Source organism: Ipomoea nil, unplaced genomic scaffold (genome assembly GCF_001879475.1).
Source record: "Ipomoea nil cultivar Tokyo-kokei standard unplaced genomic scaffold, Asagao_1.1 scaffold2338, whole genome shotgun sequence".
NCBI classification, from domain to species: domain Eukaryota; kingdom Viridiplantae; phylum Streptophyta; class Magnoliopsida; order Solanales; family Convolvulaceae; genus Ipomoea; species Ipomoea nil.
The window spans coordinates 373436-389082 of record NW_017618766.1 but is presented as its reverse complement, the minus strand read 5'-3'; the positions used below and the strand labels follow the sequence as shown (position 1 = coordinate 389082).

Sequence of the window (15647 nt, the reverse complement as noted above, 5' to 3'; positions counted from 1 at the left end):
ATTTCCGCCACACCTTGGTCTTAGGTGATAAGGAATGAACGACACCACAAGATTGGTATTATCTTGATGAGCCTAAAATAACACCTCTCAAATCACATGAGAGACAATAAAGAATGCCTTAGCATTTCTTTCATTCATTTAACTTCAAAATCTATCTCCCTACAAGTTCCTACAATAGGTTATTTATAGGCGAGCTACAAATATGAAAATACATGAAAGGAATGAGGTGTGGAGGACATGGTCACCCCACTTCCTTATATTTAGCCTAAAAAGATTATTAGTAACTATTAGGCTATAAACAAATACCAAACAAATCTTGAATTTTCAGCCACTAAAAAATGTGCTCTATTTTGTCTCCATGACATGGAATCAACTTGTTGTATCTTTCCCTCTTGGCAGCCACGAATTATGACCACTTCAAAGGGTTTTTCCATTTGTTTTTTTTAGGCCAACATGTTATTCCAATTCAGCATGGTAAATTGTTTTGGCATTTATTTGTTGTTGGTGTTTTATTGGCATTGTTTAAGGCCTCTAAATGCAATTGTAAGTAATTTATCAAGCACATGCCTTAATTCCTAACAACTGACCTCCTCGGTTAGACTCTTGGTGTTGGCCTCGAAACTGGATGGGCTGACCGCCATGGGAGTCTATATAGGCCCCGATGACTATTGCCCCTATTAAGAATGTCCTTGGTGTTGATGTAACACCCCGTGTTACGACCCCTAAAACCAATTAATCCTTTAATCAATTACCCAGAAGAAAGAATTAAATTACAGAAATTAATTAGGAAAAAGCCCACCATAGTCCGTGGGCCCCCATCTCTAAACCCAACCCCTAGTCCTAAAAGGATTAGATCCTAAATAAGACCCTTAGATATCTAAATAGGGAACCTAGAGGGCACCTAGAACCCCCCACGAGAATAACACCCCACCACCCCAAAAGAGCTCCAAGAATCCCCTTAGAAGAAATCAAGAAAGCAAGAAAGCTTAAAGAAAGACCCTTCATAGCCAAGGAATTAATTAAGGCTAAGAGGTAACCCATGTCTCAACAAAACCAATTTTCATAGCTATGATTTCCCCCGTAGGATTTCCCCATATTATTGCGCATAGATGATTTGTGATATTATTATTGATGATTGATGAGATAATTCCATGGGTGATCTTGATGATGAGAGGTTCTTGATAATTATGGTGTTCTTGATAATTATATGACGTTCTTGATGATTATATGATGTTCTTGATAATTGTAAGATGTTCTTGATGTTTATGTGATATTCTTACCGAATCTTGATATTAGAAGATGAATTGTGTCCTTGTTGATTTAAAAGTGATTAGAACCCTAGGTTGTATCGTATGATATCATTCTTGGTATATGGGTGGGAATTCGCATGATTGAGTGTTGATTTTGTTTAGAAAAGCATGATAGGTTATGTGCCGTATGTTTCATGATTTTGATCCGTTAATTGTCTACGTGTGTTATCAACTGCGTTTGAAAGTGTCTAAGCATGGTTTCGGGTTCCACAAAGGTTCCCGGGACGTTTTTGTGATGAAAGAGTCAGTGGGGGGTAGGGGACCCGCCACCTACCCGCGGCCTTCTTGGGCAACGCCGGCAGCGGGCAGCCGGCGGGCGGGCAGCTGCCCGGATTAGCTACCGCCGGCGAGCAGCCGGCGGGTGACCCCTCACCCACCGGCTACCCGCTGGTTTGTACCCCACCTTGGGATTTTGGCTTCCCCGTTTGATGTTCCCCCGACCCCCGTGGTGTCCCAACGGACTCCGTCTATCGTGCCTATGTCTAGTTTGATATTTCGGGTACCGTTCGTAGGTTGTATGAGTCTTATATATTGCATGCTAGTTGAATTGGTATCCCGTTGACCTAGGTGAAAGAAGTATGAACCCCTTAGGATTATTCTTAGTATGTGAAGGATCACGCATAGGTTTTGTTATACGTTTTCTCCCCCTTCCCAATGTGTTAATGTGGGTTGCATGTGCTTGCTATGTGTTATGTGTGCATGATACCCCAATTCGGTTGCGATCGGATTGGTTATTCCTGAGCTGCGGTTCAGAAGCTGGCTGCGGTCAGATTTACACTCTCGGGCTGCGGTCCACCGTTTGGTTGCGATCAAACGTTTCTACATGAGCTGCGGTTCATATTTCCTGGCTGCGGTCAGATGACATACTCTTGGGTTGCGGTCCACTGTTTGGTTGCGATCAAACTATGATGAGCTGCGGTTCATCGGTCGGTTGCGATCGACCCCTCCGTGTTGCGATACGGGGCAGGGTGCTGCGGGGCCGTGTCAGAGCTATATGCGCTGACCCTCATGTATGGGCATGCGATTGGTCCTGTGGCGCCAACAAAGTGTGCTATGTGATGAAATACGGATGAGTTGTTGTTATGAGTATCTTGGGGATGTGACTAGGGGATTTACACTGGGAATCGCATGTGTTGGGTTATGATCATTAATTATGCTTATCTTTACCTGTCTTGCCTGTTTGTAACTATATCTGTTGGTTTAACTGCTGTCTGTGCTTAGCCCTATCTGATGAGTCTATCCCCATTTTAAAAGCTAGAGTTCGTAGGATATATCTTCATGTTCAAAATGGTTTTCGTATATCTATATGTATTGTATTTCAACGCGTTGGAGTGGGTTACCAGCATCTCTCGCTGAACAGATATATTTGGCTTTCAGGCACAGAAGAATAAGTCACTGGAGCGCGCTAAAACTTGGAACGTAGAAGTAGTTAGCTTCCCTTTCGGCCTGCGTGCCATGTTTACGCATTTACATTATTGAGACATTAGTTAGTTAGCCTGTGCACCTGAGTTCTCTAACTCAGGTGTGGCATAGCACCCCGTACTCTTGTATTATGTTTTGGGATTTAATGAGATTTCACCTTTATTTTATAAGTTTTAAATATCTTGAAAATCTGGGGTGTTACAGTTGATATCCTTCAAAACAAAAAAAAAAAGACAGGTGAAACTCAAAAAACACTTTATTATCTATTGCAAATTTTTGTACAGATAATAAAGGTGTAGACACATTGAGAACATGAAGGATATTAGATAATTGGAAAGAACGAGATGTAGTATTGAAAGAAGCATGACCTACACGACTAATAGAAAGTGCCTTACCATCACCCACACACAATGTATCATTACCTATGTATTCCTCTGATGTAGAAAGAGCGACAATATCTGGAGTCACATGATTGGTTGCTCCAGTATCAGGAATCAATGTCTGAAAGCCACTAGGATCTGCATGGTCATTCTGATAAGTCAGATTTTCCTGTGGAGTAGGATCATAACGATTCCAACATGCAAAAGCGGAGTGCCCAGTGCGACCACAGATCTGACAGACCGACGGTCCATCACCGCCACCGTGTCTGGATTAAGACCTGGCACCGCCACCGCGCTAGCCGCCGCGGTTGTTACCGCGGCCTCCTCGGCGGGACTGCCTGCCACGATGGACGACGAATGCTGCTGGTGGTCCGCCAGGAGTGCCACCGTGAATAAACTCCTGGGTGCCGACAAAATTGGCTAACTCATCTAGGGTTACGGTACCGCGAACCGAGAGAGATGCGGTGAGGTTTTGAAATTCCGGCCGTAAACCCTGAAACACATACAGATTCATCTCGTCTAACCCAACCGGCCTACCTTCCAAAGCAAGATCCTCCAAAATAACACAGGCATGACCAATATAATCAGCAACCGTGGAATCTCCCTAGCTGAGAGACTGAAGTTGACCAAGGAGATTTAGAGAGCGGGCGCAAGATGGAGAGGCCAAAGACTGTCCAATGCACTCTCAAACCTCCCGTGACGTACGACGTCCAACGGTGACGTGCATGACTTCTTCACTGAGAGATGAAATCAACATAGACATAAGAGCCTGATCATGCCGAAACCACGTGGCATGTTCGGGATTGGGAGTCGGAAGGGCGCCGACGACGACGGGAAGAAACTGCGCCGGCCTCGAGTACTAACCATCAACATACGACATGAGACCGTGTGATACGCCATTGATGGGCATTCATCTTGTAGCAAGAATAATATATATTACCTTATATATGTAATTAGGAAAACAATTAGCATTTATGTGTAATTGGTAATTAGGAGAATAATTAGTCATTCCATTATTATAATTACATTATTTTAGGAAGTGAGATAGTATATATAGGGTATTCTATGTAATGTTAAAGGTATGCAAAAATGAATTATATTGAAGAGTTCTTCATCATTTTCTTCTGTTATATTGTTTTTCTTTTGGAGTTATCGTAACTCGAATACGGATTGGAGCCAGAAGCCTGCTCGAAAGGTTTCTTCGTTGCGTACTAAGTTTCAGTACGTAACATTGGTGCTTTCATTGAGAAACCTACTTAGTACGCAACGGAAGAAACCTTTCGAGCAAGCTTCTGGCTCCAATCCGTATTCGAGTTACGGTAACTCCAAAAGAAAAACAATATAACAGAAGAAAATGATGAAGAACTCTTCAATATAATTCATTTTTGCATACCTTTAACATTACATAGAATACCCTATATATACTATCTCACTTCCTAAAATAATGTAATTATAATAATGGAATGACTAATTATTCTCCTAATTACCAATTACACATAAATGCTAATTGTTTTCCTAATTACATATATAAGGTAATATATATTATTCTTGCTACAAGATGAATGCCCATCAATGGCGTATCACTCTTTGCCTCTTCAAAAATCACCTTGTCCTCAAGGTGGAAGTATAAGTGGTTCGTCTCTTGAGTTCTACCCAACACAAATATTCAACCCAAATTTTTGGTTGAAAAATGTTAGGAAGATTGTACATCAGGTACAAGGCTCGACCGAACCAATACCATTGCAATATAGAGACAAATCAGAATTCCTCCTTGTGTAACCCGGTAACAAAATTCATTTTCTCTTGCAGTGTGTTCTCTTGGATATAAACTGGGTTTTTCATGAGGTAGATTTCTTTTGTAGGAGAAACTAGTAGTACATAAATCTTTTTTGGTGCACTTTCATCCTCCTTAGTAGAACTTAAACTTGTACAATTCTTCATAATCGGCATTGGTTCTTCAACTGTCAATGGGATATTAGGAGGGGGTGGTGGTGGCTTGTCTAATATGTGTAAATTTTTCTCCTTGAGATCATGAACACTTTTATTATCAACCACATTCATTGACACCTCAAATTGTAGTTGATCTTTTGGCATTGTTTCCTTGAGGATATCTACATGCTTTCTTGGACCATCTAGTTGAATTTGATCTTTTTCCAATTTATGAAGACTGTTGTGAGACGAATAATTGCTAGTGACATGGTTAATCTCCTCAATTGATACAATCAAACTTTGCAATGTTTGATTAATGGTTTGGAGTTGGAGATTCAAATTATTGGTGTGGATAATTTGATTATGGACGAAAACTGAGAGATTTGTTACTAACCGATTTGTCATGATGGTATGTAAAAAATCAATAAGTTGATTACAAGAATTGTGATGAAAAAAAAAAGATAATGATAAAGAAAAAATACGAATAAGGAAAAATTTTGTGGTACTTTTTTTTTTTTTTTGTTGATTTGGTTGAGAACTTTTTCTTCTTTTTTTTTTTTTTGGAATTTTCTAAGGGATGTTGCCAAAAACTGAAAACAAGAACAAAAATAAAATAAAAAGATAGAGAATACTCTCACAAATAGACTCAATGAAAGCACCAATGTTACGTACTGAAACTTAGTACGCAACGGAAGCAACCTTTCGAGCAGGCTTCTGGCTCCAATCCGTATTCGAGTTACGGTAACTCCAAAAGAAAAACAATATAACAGAAGAAAATGATGAAGAACTCTTCAATATAATTCATTTTTGCATACCTTTAACATTACATAGAATACCCTATATATACTATCTCACTCCCTAAAATAATGTAATTATAATAATGGAATGACTAATTATTCTCCTAATTACCAATTACACATAAATGTTAATTGTTTTCCTAATTACATATATAAGGTAATATATATTATTCTTACTACAAGATGAATGCCCATCAATGGCGTATCACCGTGTCCGTCCAGAAATGGGACGACTTGAGTTCTCCAAAACATATAGTTTTTGTTTGTAAGGATAATATTGACAAAGTGATGCGCAGTAGAAAGCAAAGAAACCGTAGGGCTAGCGGAATATGTGATACCGGCATCGGAAACGGTCCGTTCAGAGGAATTAACAGACCCGTCAGCCATTGCAAATAAAGGAAAAAACCCTAGTTTAACTAATACCAAATGAGAACTGTATGAAACTGTATATTATGAACCGTAATTACAATGAACATGTAAGGGGAATATGTATATAAGAGGAATCACAGGGAGACTAGAATAGGAAGTCATACTATGACTCAAATATAAGAATGTTAATACTAGTCCTAATAACATACACATAATAATATGATAAAAGTTAGAGTATTCGAGTATAATAAATATGAAAACAGTTCCAAGAATTGTGAAAAAAGGAAAATGCTTGGTCTTCTCTCAATTCAAATAGTATATATTGGGAACAAAGAAACAAGAAGCTGCTGCTTATTATGTAACCTCTGAACGTGCATACCAATAACATATTTAAGGAGCAAATTACCAAAATGGTCCCTCGACTATGTCGATTTCAACAATTTAGTCCTACTCATTTTGATTTCTCTAATCAAATTCTCCGACTATTAAAATTTTAACCATTTTAGTCCAGGGTGACTTGGATGGCATATTTTGAAGGATATTATTGGAAGTTCCACTGTATTAGTCGTTGGTCCTTCGTTCACTGTGACCGGCTATTTGTTCGTTCTGGTGTGTGTTATGCCGGAAAAGGGAAGAAGACTGCAACCCATTCGCCGGAGCCGTCGGTTTCTCGCACTGGAAGGTAAAATGCTATTGAAGATTTGGTGGCCAACTGGAAGGTAAAATGCAAACCGGAGGCCCTTTTTAATGGTCATGTTCGCTTTTGGTTTGTGAAGGAAGCTGACAAGGATGCCATCCCCTCCGGTGATCCTTACGCTCTTTTTGGTAAGCGGCTATTCCTCCGTCTCCCGCCGGCGAACTGCCTGGGTTACGAGGAGTACAAATTCCTGCCTGTTTGGGTCTGACTACCTGGGTTACCGAAGGTCTGTTGGCATGAGAATGCTCTTGGAATCATCGCGTCCTGCTTTGGTGAACCTCTGTTTCGTGACAGGGTGACGAAGGAGATGAAGATGATGGCGTACGCACGCATCTTAGTGGACGTTGACTGCTCGGTTGACCAACCGAAGCACATTCCGGTTCTGCTCCCTCAATATTTTAAGAACTGTTGCCGTAAGTTTTCTTGATTAGTTCGACGATGGCCATCACTCATCATTAAACTTTTCAACCTATTTACAAATAAATTACGTCCAGATTCCAGAAGGATATATAGATCAATTTATCTAAAATTTGTGCCGGATTAATTTCTTGTTTTCGCCGGGGACGGATGGTGGAAAGAGGTGCCACACCGCTCATGCCGCCGTCGGCGGCGGACCCAGTTGGATCGGAGAAGTGGGTGGTTATGGTACATACGGATGTTGTTTTAGTGTGTCTTATCTGTGGGTTCTTGGTAATGGGCTGCGTCGTCATCTACTTCCACCAATGCGCCCACCACCAGGGTTGTTCCTAAGAAAATTGGGGTCCTGTACGAAAATTTACATTGGCCCCTTTTTTGTATAATTGTAAATATATAAAAGATATATTGTATTGTACCAAAATATACAATAGTCTATAAAAAAATTTATAATTCAAAATTTCACTTGAAAAGTGACATTCTTCTTCTTCTTCGGTCATATTTAGATGTAAAATTATTCACCAATCCATTGAGTCTTTTTTACAATATAGTTGATCATAAGTAAAATTTCAACAACTTTAACTTTAAAAAACTTCTTTATGCATAAACAACAGTAATGAAAATAGTCAAGACTAATTGATATTGCAATTGTAGTATCAAAATACAAGAAATTAGATTGTTATTCATCAATCAAAAAAATTCCTAGCTAGGGTTAGTTATTGAATTAATAATTTTAAAATTTTGAATAAAATTAAAGAATTAAAATATTTAATTATTTACATACCTTCATCCTTTTTATCGTGAAGAATAAAAAAATTGAGGATGTCAAATGCACAAACAACGCACTTCAAATTAATGATTACTGAGACCGAATTCTTGCGTTGTAAATACAAATCTTGCGTGTATGCATTATAATAGGAATAAGAGTAATTTTTTACTCTTTATATATAATAATTTTTACAATAATCAAATAGGCCCGCATCAATTCCTATAAGTTATAGGATTATAACTCTATACGTAAATCAAGTCCTTAAGAATTAGGAATATAAATTTTAAAAAATTTTAGACCGTCTTGATTTTTTTATACATAAATTATACCTACACTAATATATAAAATATAAATATAAAATAATATTTTTTTAATAAAAGTGTCCTAAAATTTGGGGGCACAATACACATATATACTGTACTAGTACGTATGTAATTTTTGGGGCCCCCAAATTTTGGGGGCCCTGTGCGCTAGTCCTGGCCAGACATGGCCAGGGACGGCCCTGCCCACCACCTGCTCGCTAGGGACTTCGCCGGCGACAGAATCGTCCGACAATACAGTGAACTTCAAATAATATCCCTCAAAATATGCCATACAAGTCACCGGAGGACTAAAATGGTTAAAATTTTAATAGTCGGAGGATTTGATTAGAGAAATCAAAATGAGTAGGACTAAATTGTTGAAATCGACATAGTCGAGGGACCATTTTGGTAATTTGCTCCATATTTAAGTTGCTCATGAGTGTACTTACTGCATTCAATCAACAGATACAGCATGCCGATGGCTTCTGGGCTTCAACCACTGGTGCGTAATAATTATTGCTCATACTTTGCTCAAAAGTGTACTGCATTCATCAACACACGTAATACAAAATCAATAATAAAAAAAAAAACTGAGGAAATGATTAGAATTGAAAAAAGTGCAAAAAGAGATCGACCTGAGGAGTGCGGTCAACAATAGCAAAACCATCATATCCATAAGTGAGCCGTTCTTCTTGGATATTCTTGGCACAAGTCAAAAGGGCAGGCTTACACCTTTCAAAGTCAATTGATTGGAGAGAACTAATGGTTGAGAAAGAACTTGGGATCTGTTTCAATCTGTCACAATACTTGAGGACTAGGCGCTCAAGCATAGGGAACTCATCATCAAAGGCATTCCAAATCTCGAGTTGTGCGTTTTCAAGTTGTAAAAACTTTAATCGACGAAATCCCCCTTCAGTTGGTTTCCACTCCGGCCCATAGAAAGCATCCATTTTTAGTTTGAGAACCTCTAGTCTAGGCAACAAGGCAATTGTTGCTATATTATCCTTCCATGGCAGATAAATCTTGCGTAGATTCAGCTTCCTAAGGTTATCGGGAAGTGCATCTATACTTGGAAGGGACATGCGCTTAGGAATGGGAAACTCAGCTTCAATAGTTAAAACCTCAAACTCATTCAAATAACATAGATTTTTCAAGCTGATAGCACCATTGAAAGACACGCCATCATCATGAATTACTCTATCTTCACAAAAAATCCCTAACGTTTTTACGTTGGGAATCCTAGAAATAACTTCTCTAGTGCAATGAAATATGCTCAACCAATACCAAACTTGCAAGTCCTCTTTCACTATGCCTGGAGGCTCCACTTTAAAGATGTTTCTTCTAAACTCAAGATGTCTTAACTGTGGTGATCCCCAAATTGTGGATGGCAAATGAGAAGAATGCACTTGCCAGTGATGAGGGGCACTATGTGAAACTATAAGTGTTTGCAATTTTTTATTTTTAGACAGTATATTCTTGAGACCCTCGGAGCCAAGAGACCTATCCATCTCAAAAGCCAGGTATCTTAGAAGAACTATAGTGGATAGATGATCTAGGTTGGACAGATTGACTGCCTTGTTGTACAAAGGAGAAGTCAAATCTATAACTATTAACAAGCTGAAGTTTAGAGGTTTGGATCATTGACCATTGGCATTATGACCATTGGCATTATTTCATCTTTTTGCAAACACAAAATGGAGCGGGCTTTACTGTTGCAACAATCAAAATGCTCATCAGACTTTAAATTTGATGATCTAAAACTTAGCCAACGACAAGTATCACAGTTTTTTTTGGAACTGCTGCACATATCAAAAGGCTCAGGTCTAAAACATAGCCAACAAGAAGCACCATGGGGTTTTTTGAAACGACGACTACTGTCGTTGCACATATCAAAACTATTATTGTCTTCAACATACAAAAGTTTTTCATTTGTGGCTTGTCGTACACAAAGTCCACGCAAGAGATCATGCATCCTACACGTCTTGATTTGGCCATCGCATTTAAGCTTATCAATTCGGACTAGACTTCTACTAATAAGATCATGTAAATACCCAACACCCACTTCTTCCAATTCCTTATTCCTCACTGACTTCTTCACAAACCCCTCGGCAATCCATAACCTAACAAGCTTTTTAACAGGAATTTCACTACCTGCTGAGAAAACTCCTAAATATAAAAAGCAAGCTTTCAAATGCTGAGGTAAATGATTATAACTTACAATAAGAATTCTTGAACATTGTTCACCAATATCTGTACTAAAACGATAGCTCATTTCTTCCACAATATTTTCCAATTCTTCAACTTTGCTGAGTTGGGATACAAGTCCAGCAGCTACAACAATTGCCAGGGGAAGCCCCCCACACTTGCCAACAATATTCCTTCCAATTGTGTTGAACTTAGAGTGCAAGGGCTGTTTCAAGACAATGTGACTGCAAAATAGATCCCAACTTTCATTAGAATCGAGATAATGCAAGTTGTGAATAAGATTACTGGCACCTGATTTACTGTAGTCTGCAATCTCTTTTAGCCGAGAGGTCACCAATACTGCACTTCCATGACATTTAGGAAAACATCTTGTGAGATAATCCCAAACACCGGTTTCCCATACGTCATCCACCACAATCAGATACCTTTGACGACCCATCAAATGCTGTCGTAGTTTGTGTGCTAGATCATCTGTGCTTCTGTCAGTATTCGTTCCTCTCTCAATGGACCAAAGAAGGTTGCAGAGAATTTGTCTCAGGTTAACTTCTTGAGAGACAGTAGCCCATGCACGAAGGTCAAAGTGGGATATGACTTGTGGATCTTCGTAAACTCTTTTGGCTAAAGTAGTTTTACCGATCCCGCCCATCCCGAGAATGGAAATGACTTTCCATGGGCGACCAATGAGCTGATTCATTATTGTATTTAATTCACTTGTACGCCCAACCATTCTGTCCTCAATCTTTGAGAACCGCTGTGAAGATCCGCTCTTATGGTCTGAACCAATATCTAACGGAAGGGCATGTACCTATAGAGGAAGAGTTGTAAATTATGAAATGTAATATATATAATACGGTAAGAAAAGACTGTCGTGATACCTTTGGCAAATTTTGGACGGCAAAATTATAGTATTGGCTTTTAATTGTGTTGACGAAGTTTTGAGTTTTTTCGGATACTTGTTGTAGGTTCTGAAAGAGTATCATCTTTGAATCTTCACCTAGTACTTGTTGTAGGTTCTGAAAGAGTATCATCTTTTTATCTGCCGCCTCCATATATATCTTTGCCAGATTTGATTCAACTTCATCTTCTGCTAAAAAGGCAAAGTCTCTGATTTTGGCTTCCAAATCTTTGATTACAGCTTCATCTATCCCTGGTTTCTTCACTAAGTCGTTGAGAAAGGTGAGCAAGAAACCGAGATTATGGTGGAGAGAACTAACCATATGTGCTGTATCTTCATCAAGAATCACAGGTGCTCTGCAGGGTTGTAAGAACTCAAAGTGGATTGTATTCATCAGAGAAGTTAGAGGAACACAAGCCATATCTCTCTCTCTCTGTGTATTTGCTTCAGACGGAGTACAATATTATTTGGGAGAAGAGTAAAACTAGATTAAAATATGATTGAAGGGCGTTAAGATGGAGAAGTCAAAGGTTGAATTCGATCAATTCCCACATGGAGCTAGTACGCGTCTCCATCAGGTTGGTTCCGATTTATAAAACTACTAAATTATAAATTTATTCAGGATTTTCTAAAATTATCACACTCTTACATATGTTTATTCATTATTCCATCAATTATTTTAATAATATAAAGAGGAGGCTAATTAAGTAATTAATATATTATTTATTTATTTTCTTTGAGTGATATATTAAAAGTCAACTTATTACAGGTGAAATTATTGACCTGAGTGAGTTCTACTATACATAAATAAGAATTGATTATTTTCATCACATCAGTCTATAGAAAAGTGTCTATATTAAAAATTTGTAAAAGTAAAAATTGGTAGTATAAAATGAAAGTTCACCAAGTATTTTAATTGTTAAGTGAGCAAAATTAGGAGTGATATCATTTTGATAGTTGTTGGAACAGTTTTAGTCACAAAACTTTATGTTCATCATTGCTCAATTCTTCAACTCTTGCGGTACATTTGGACATAAAATATTTGAAAAGAAATGAAATAGAAATTTTGTGAAAAAACAAATTATCACGAAGATTTATTTCTTTGTTTGTTTAGTGGGGATAAATACTCACTAATACAAATATGACTACAAAAATTGAACAATATGCCTCTATCGTGACAAAATCAGACACCTAAAATAACGCCATGACAGTTTTATAATTAAAATGGTCATCATTAAATTCGTCTTTTTTTTTTTTTTTTAAATAGGTAGACTATGCGTGTGTTGTACGTAAACAACAAACGCATAGTTGGAGCGTTATGCTGTGCATCATGCACCATGCATGGTACATACGGATGCAAAAACGACGTCGTTTTGGCATCTAACTTAAAAATAAAAATAAAAAAATTCAGAATTTCATAACTACACATCCATAATTTCACTACACTTCCATAATTTCATAACTATACATCCAGAATTGCATAACTACACTTCTAGAATTGCATAACTACACTTCCAGAATTGCATAACTATAATTCCAGAATTGCATAACTACACATCCATAACTTCATAACTACACATCCATAATTGAATAACTACACTTCCAGAATTGCATAACTACACTTCCAGAATTTCATAACTAAAAAATCCAAAATGAATGAACTAAAAATGAATAACATAATGTTGTTGCTGGGAATCGAAACTGATTTTTTTTTTAATAAGTAGGGCACGCGTTTTATGCAAAACGACGTCGTTTTTGCATCCGTATGCACCATGCAGGGTGCATACGGATGCACAGCATAATTTGCCGGCATAGTCCTTCGATTTTATAAAATTAATTAAGTATTTGCGTCTAGTATATTTGTATACCGGATAGATGCAAAAATAGGTTGCTTATTTTTTTATTTTAATTTAGTGAAAACCTGTGTCTGGTATATATATAATAATACCAGACGCCAAAAATTAGGGTATTTGTAATCTCATCAACACTTAGCTAAATTTAAATTCCAGTACTCCACGCTCCCAGCTCCTTGGCTTCCATCGTCCGCATTCTACACTGTCTCCATCGTTGCCCTAGACGGCCTCCAACCCCGTGTCATCGTTGGCCGGTGTTCTTCTTACAACAGTGGTCGTCGCCAGCGTTATGCTGTGCAACCGTGTGCACCATGTAAGATTATACTTTAGATTTATAATTTCTATACTATAGATTCATAATTTCTATACTATATATTCATAATTTCTATATTATAAATTCATAATTTTTATACTATAGATTCATAATTTCTATACTGCAGATTCATAATTTTTAAACCGTAGATTCATAATTTAAATTCAATAGATTCATAATTTCTATACAGTAGATTTATAATTTCTATACTCTAGATTCACAATATCTGTACTGTAGATTCATGATTTTTGTACTGTAGATTCATAATTTATAAACTGTATAGTTATCAAATTATGAACATATAATTCTGTGATTTGTGAATACAGAGTTCAACAATTAGAATATGAGCATTGAAAATTATGAACATAGAGTTCTGTAACTGTGAATATAGAGTTCAATAATTATGAATCTATTGTATAGAAATTATGAATCCAATTCCGTGTGCACCATGCATAGTGCACACAGTTGCACATGCAGCATAATTTGCCGTCCCCAGCATCGCCTTTCTTCGTACAACAGAGGTCACATCCAACTCGTCTCATCGTCGCACGCAGCCCGCAAGTCTCCAAGGTTGCCGGTCGTTCTTCCTCAAAGGTCGTCGGTCACAAAATAGGTAAGTCACCTTTGTGATTTTATTTTATTTATTTCTAATATATTTTACAAGTTTTCCAATTTATTTTAAATTAGATCAATTGTATATTATGTATATATACTAGCTAGTCATTGTTGCAAAAAAATTGTCAAATAAACAAAAATAATTGTCAAAGTATATAAACAAAACAAACAAAAATTACATAATCTTATAACTATTATGAGAAAAAAATTATAAAAGATAATATAATTAATTGTGTATTATGTATATACATACTAGTCATTGTGTGATAAAAAGGTCCAATAAACAAAAAATAATTGTCAAAATATATAAACAAAATAAACAAAAAATTACATAATCTTATAACTATATATTATGAGAAAAAATTATAAAAGATAATATAATTAATTAATACATTAACTTATCAGTAAAAAATAAAAAATTAGAAATACTTCGGTAGTGTACAAGAAAACGAGTATAACATATAAATAATTATTGTAATTGTACAACAATAAAAGCACAGAGTATAAGTTTGTAGTACAATATATTACACCAACACATATTTTATTCCCTTTAAGAGTTAACAAGTATAAATTTTCTATTCTTAAGATAGATTATAATTTTAAGTAATGCTTAGATTATAACTATAATAAACTAACTCATTTCTAATATCTTAAATGTTATTTTGAAATACATCCATCCTCAATTATACATCTCCTTCGTAATTAAATTATAAATTTATTAATTGGCAGATTTATTATGCGACAAATGACAATAGAAGATAGGGATCGGAGTTGGATGTATAAGGGAACGTTATGCTGTGAGCACGTGCCACCTTACAATTCCCTTGCACGTCGTGTGTGTTTGCTCAGGATTTCATAAAAAGATGTAGGGGAAAGTGGAATGTGGTGTGGCATTAACTACTCCTCTAATTGTACATAGTGGTGGATCATCATGTCCATTATACCATGCCAGCCTTGGATCTTAGGCATGAACAGCACCTTCAATCTCTAAATCCTTTGCAGATGGAGATATTTGAAGGCTTATTTCATTAGTATGTTTTTTGGGTTTTGGTGAACATTGTATACTTTCATCTTTCATCCAGTGAAATCAATGAAGTATTCACTTATGGCGTCCATTTCTTCAAGAAACAAGGCTCTTAGATATATATTTAAAATTTTCTAATATTTGGTTCTCCCTACATTTCCATTCAACATACACAATTCCTTTCAACATACACAATCAAATTCACTCCAACAATAATATAAATAATCCATCTATAGTATATCTTAACTAATAATCCATTACTACATCAATCAATAATATAAATAAATATCAATATTATAACACAATTTTTGAAATGGTAGCTCCATCCACAGAAATTAGCTGCCGCAAATCCA

At 36.8% G+C, this 15647-nt stretch overlaps 1 protein-coding gene across 1 annotated transcript; it reads right to left on the bottom strand.

Annotated features, from left to right (window-relative positions):
* Positions 1 to 8847: 8847 nt before the first annotated feature.
* LOC109151957 (putative late blight resistance protein homolog R1A-4) lies at positions 8848 to 11950 on the bottom strand. Its single transcript, XM_019299549.1, has 5 exons — positions 11525 to 11950; positions 11470 to 11488; positions 10306 to 11399; positions 9025 to 10006; positions 8848 to 8931 (listed from the first exon to the last, which is right to left on the bottom strand). The coding sequence occupies exons 1-5, from the start codon at positions 11908 to 11910 to the stop codon at positions 8848 to 8850; spliced, it is 2565 nt and encodes an 854-aa protein (XP_019155094.1). The 5' UTR covers positions 11911 to 11950.
* Positions 11951 to 15647: the final 3697 nt, after the last annotated feature.

Bases quoted from the DNA above. Each gene is read 5' to 3' on its own strand.
- LOC109151957 (XM_019299549.1), bottom strand. From the start codon at position 11,910: ATGGCTTGTGTTCCTCTAACTTCTCTGATGAATACAATCCACTTTGAG. The intron at 10,007-10,305 runs GTATGTTGAAGA...TCTAAACTTCAG, and splicing joins GCCACAAATGAAAAACTTTT to CTTGTTAATAGTTATAGATT. The intron at 8,932-9,024 runs GTCGATCTCTTT...TGATGAATGCAG, and splicing joins TTGTTGACCGCACTCCTCAG to TACACTTTTGAGCAAAGTAT.